The sequence below is a fragment of the Carlito syrichta genome, unplaced genomic scaffold (genome assembly GCF_000164805.1).
Source record: "Carlito syrichta isolate Samal-C Ts95f unplaced genomic scaffold, Tarsius_syrichta-2.0.1 Scaffold78498, whole genome shotgun sequence".
Classification (NCBI taxonomy): domain Eukaryota; kingdom Metazoa; phylum Chordata; class Mammalia; order Primates; family Tarsiidae; genus Carlito; species Carlito syrichta.
In genome coordinates, this window is record NW_007022594.1 from 74,057 (window position 1) to 76,997 (window position 2,941).

Consider the following 2,941-nt stretch of genomic DNA (forward strand, 5'->3'; position numbering starts at 1 on the left):
GTGAGAAGCATCTGGGAAGGGACTCACAGGATCATTCGACCCAAGGATCATCTGACCACTGTCTTGGCCTCCCTGCACATCTGGGCTGGGATCCCACAAAGCCATCACTTTTTTGTCCCAACTCAAGAAAAAAGAGTGTTGAAACCAATAATCATTGCCTTGTACTGCCTACTTTGGGGTATTAGCTGCTCAAGTGGGAATTAAAGTCCCACAGGTCCCACTGCCACATTGGTAAGCCTGATATCTGGTCCCAGGTGATACAGGAGAAGGGAGTCTCTGCTCTCCTTTGGAGTTTTGGCCCTCAGCCCAGTCCTTTGCCCACCTGTGGATGCCCAGTGGCCAGCCCTCTGGTATTTCTGCCCCACCCCCAGTCCAGCCCCAGGCAGGCAGTGGTGCCAGCCTCCAGCCCGCACCTGCTTAGAGACTTTGAGCCACGTCTTTTTAAGCCGGAAGATTGCGCTCCGGTTCATGGACGAGGTGATCTCCAGTACAGCGTTGTAGTTGTGTAGGCAGCGGCATATGTCGGCCACAGCCACCCACTTCTCGATGGCGCTCACCCTTGCGTTGATGTCCTCATTGCGGATGATTTCTGAAGCAATCAAGTTACTGATCTTTAAGCCAGTGCAGCAAGACAGGAAAAAAGTAAGAGGAATAAGTATTGCAATGATGACAAATTGTAACTATTTGTAGATATGATTACTAGCTTGAAAATACCAAAGAGTAGCTGGGCTTGGTGGCTCAGCCTGTAATCCCGCGCCTTTGGGAGGCTGAGGTGAGTAGACTGCCTGAGCCTGCGGGTTCGAGACCCCGCCTGGGCAACTTAGTGAGACCTCATCTCTACAATAAATCAAAATGAGCCAGGCGTGGTAGCACACGCCTGTAGTTCCAGCTACTTGGAAGGCTGAGGTGGAAGGATCGCCAGAGCCCAGCAGGTTGAGGCTGTGGTGGCCAGGAGTGGCCACTGCACTCCAGTCTGGGTGACAGAGTGAGACTCCAACTCAAAAAAAAAAAAAAAAATCAACATCATAGAAGAAAAACTATGAAAATGTTCCACGTTAAAGGAGGCCAAAGGAAATGATAACTAAATGCAATACCTGATTTCTAGGTTGGAATCCTATACTGGAAGGAAAAAAGTTTTTAAAGATATACAATCGATTGACAAAATAGTATACAGATGGTAGATTAAAGTACTATATCAAGGATAAATTTACCGAATACAATAGCTATATCATGATCATATAATGGTCATATGTCCTACTCTCAACATATAGACACGGAGGTATTTTAAAGGGAAGGGCCAAGATGTATACATCTTATTCTCAATTTGTGTTTGTATGTATGTGAGGAGAGAGAACACATGAACACATATGATAAAATGAAGAGAATAAAATGTCAATAGGTAAATATGGGTAAATATGGGAATACAGGTATTCTTTGTTACTATTTGATACTATTTTTATTCTTGCAACTCTTCTTTGAGTTTGAAATTATTTCCAAATAAAAAGTTTTTAAAAAGAAAAAAATGGAACTCTACTCTCCTTATCCCTTTCAGCACCAGGAAGATGAGAAAGCAGTGTTCTCTACCCCACCTGCAATGTGCTGGGTTATCTGTTCCTTCTCACTATCTTCCAGCTCTTCCCAGCCTTCCAGCTCTGTGAGGTCCTCAATTTTTTTTGTGGTGGCCCGGGCTCGTTCCAGTTTCTCAAACATGCATTTAATATGGTACCACTCTTTCATATCACCCCCAGACTCTGAGAAGGGATTGGGCACCACTTTGCCAATTCGGCACACGCCTTTCACAATCTTTTCCTTGCATTTTTTGCAGCCAGCTGTACCACGCTTGGCATAGTCCACACAGAATCGTTGCTCAGCCATCTCACAGGGGCCACTGCAGAGTCCCACATGCAACCCTGGCAAGAAAACAAAGCAGGTGGCACGTGATCTCAGATAGCCTTCCTGGAATGATAGAACAGGCTTTTTTCTCTGGAGGAGGCAGCATCCATGAAGCAGATCTGTTTCTGACCACTGGATGAAATGTCTTACATTAGGCCAGTGATGTTGTTCTTGGAATAGGCACAGTTCTTTACGGCTGAGTGCACGGAGGGCTTGTGGAAAGAGGATCTTGAAAGTCAAAGTCATGCAGCTGCACGAAAGGGTGGGAGACAAAAAAAGTGAAATATAAACCAGGAGCTGGACATCCAATTTCCCAAAGGCCAGAGTTTTATACAGTCTATGCTGATTAATCAAACACTTCTTAAAGTATTAAAGATTCATTGTGTATAGGATGAAAAAGAATTTCAAAACAGGAAAATCCAGTTTGCAAAAAGGTGTTCAATACCTAATGTACACACGTACATCTAGTAAATCATAATGAAGGAATATAAATAACAAAAGCTTTTTTCAGGCCATCAGCAATACGTGATACTCATAATAAATGATGACCTTTAAGTATTACAAGATACTAAAGTTTCTTTTTAATAACCAAGAAAAATTACATTATGTTCATAAAGGTTTTTCTCAGTTGGAGTCTCACTCTGTCATCCAGGCTGGAGTACAGTGGCACAATCATGGCTACCGCAGCCTCAACCTGCTGGACTCAGGCAGTCCTTCCACCTCAGCCTTCCAAGTAGCTGGAACTACAGGAGTGCGCCACCACAGCCAGCTAATTTTTTGATTTATTATAGAGATGAGGTCTCGCCAAATTGCCCAGGCTGGTCTCAAAACCCGTGGGTCAGGCAATCCTCTCATCTTGGCCTTCCAAAGTACTGGGATTACAGGTGTGAGCCACTGTGCCTAGCCTACGTTCATAAAGTTTTCTTTTTTTTTTTGAGTTGGAGTCTCACTCTGTCTCCCAGATTGGAGTGCAGTGGCATGCTCCCAACCACCGCAGCCTCGACCTGCTGGGCTCCGGGAATCCTTCCGCCTCAGCCTTCCAAGTAGC

At 44.7% G+C, this 2,941-nt stretch overlaps 1 protein-coding gene across 1 annotated transcript in view; it reads right to left on the minus strand.

The window, feature by feature from the left end:
* The window catches only part of LIG3 (DNA ligase 3), a 21,931-nt gene extending 19,621 nt beyond the window's left edge, over positions 1 to 2,310 (minus strand). Inside the window, exon 1 of the mRNA XM_008054289.2 lies at positions 1,590 to 2,310. Within this exon, the coding sequence (XP_008052480.1) occupies positions 1,590 to 2,139 (550 nt within the window). The 5' untranslated portion in view covers positions 2,140 to 2,310. The remainder of the gene's footprint in view (positions 1 to 1,589) is intronic.
* Positions 2,311 to 2,941: the final 631 nt, after the last annotated feature.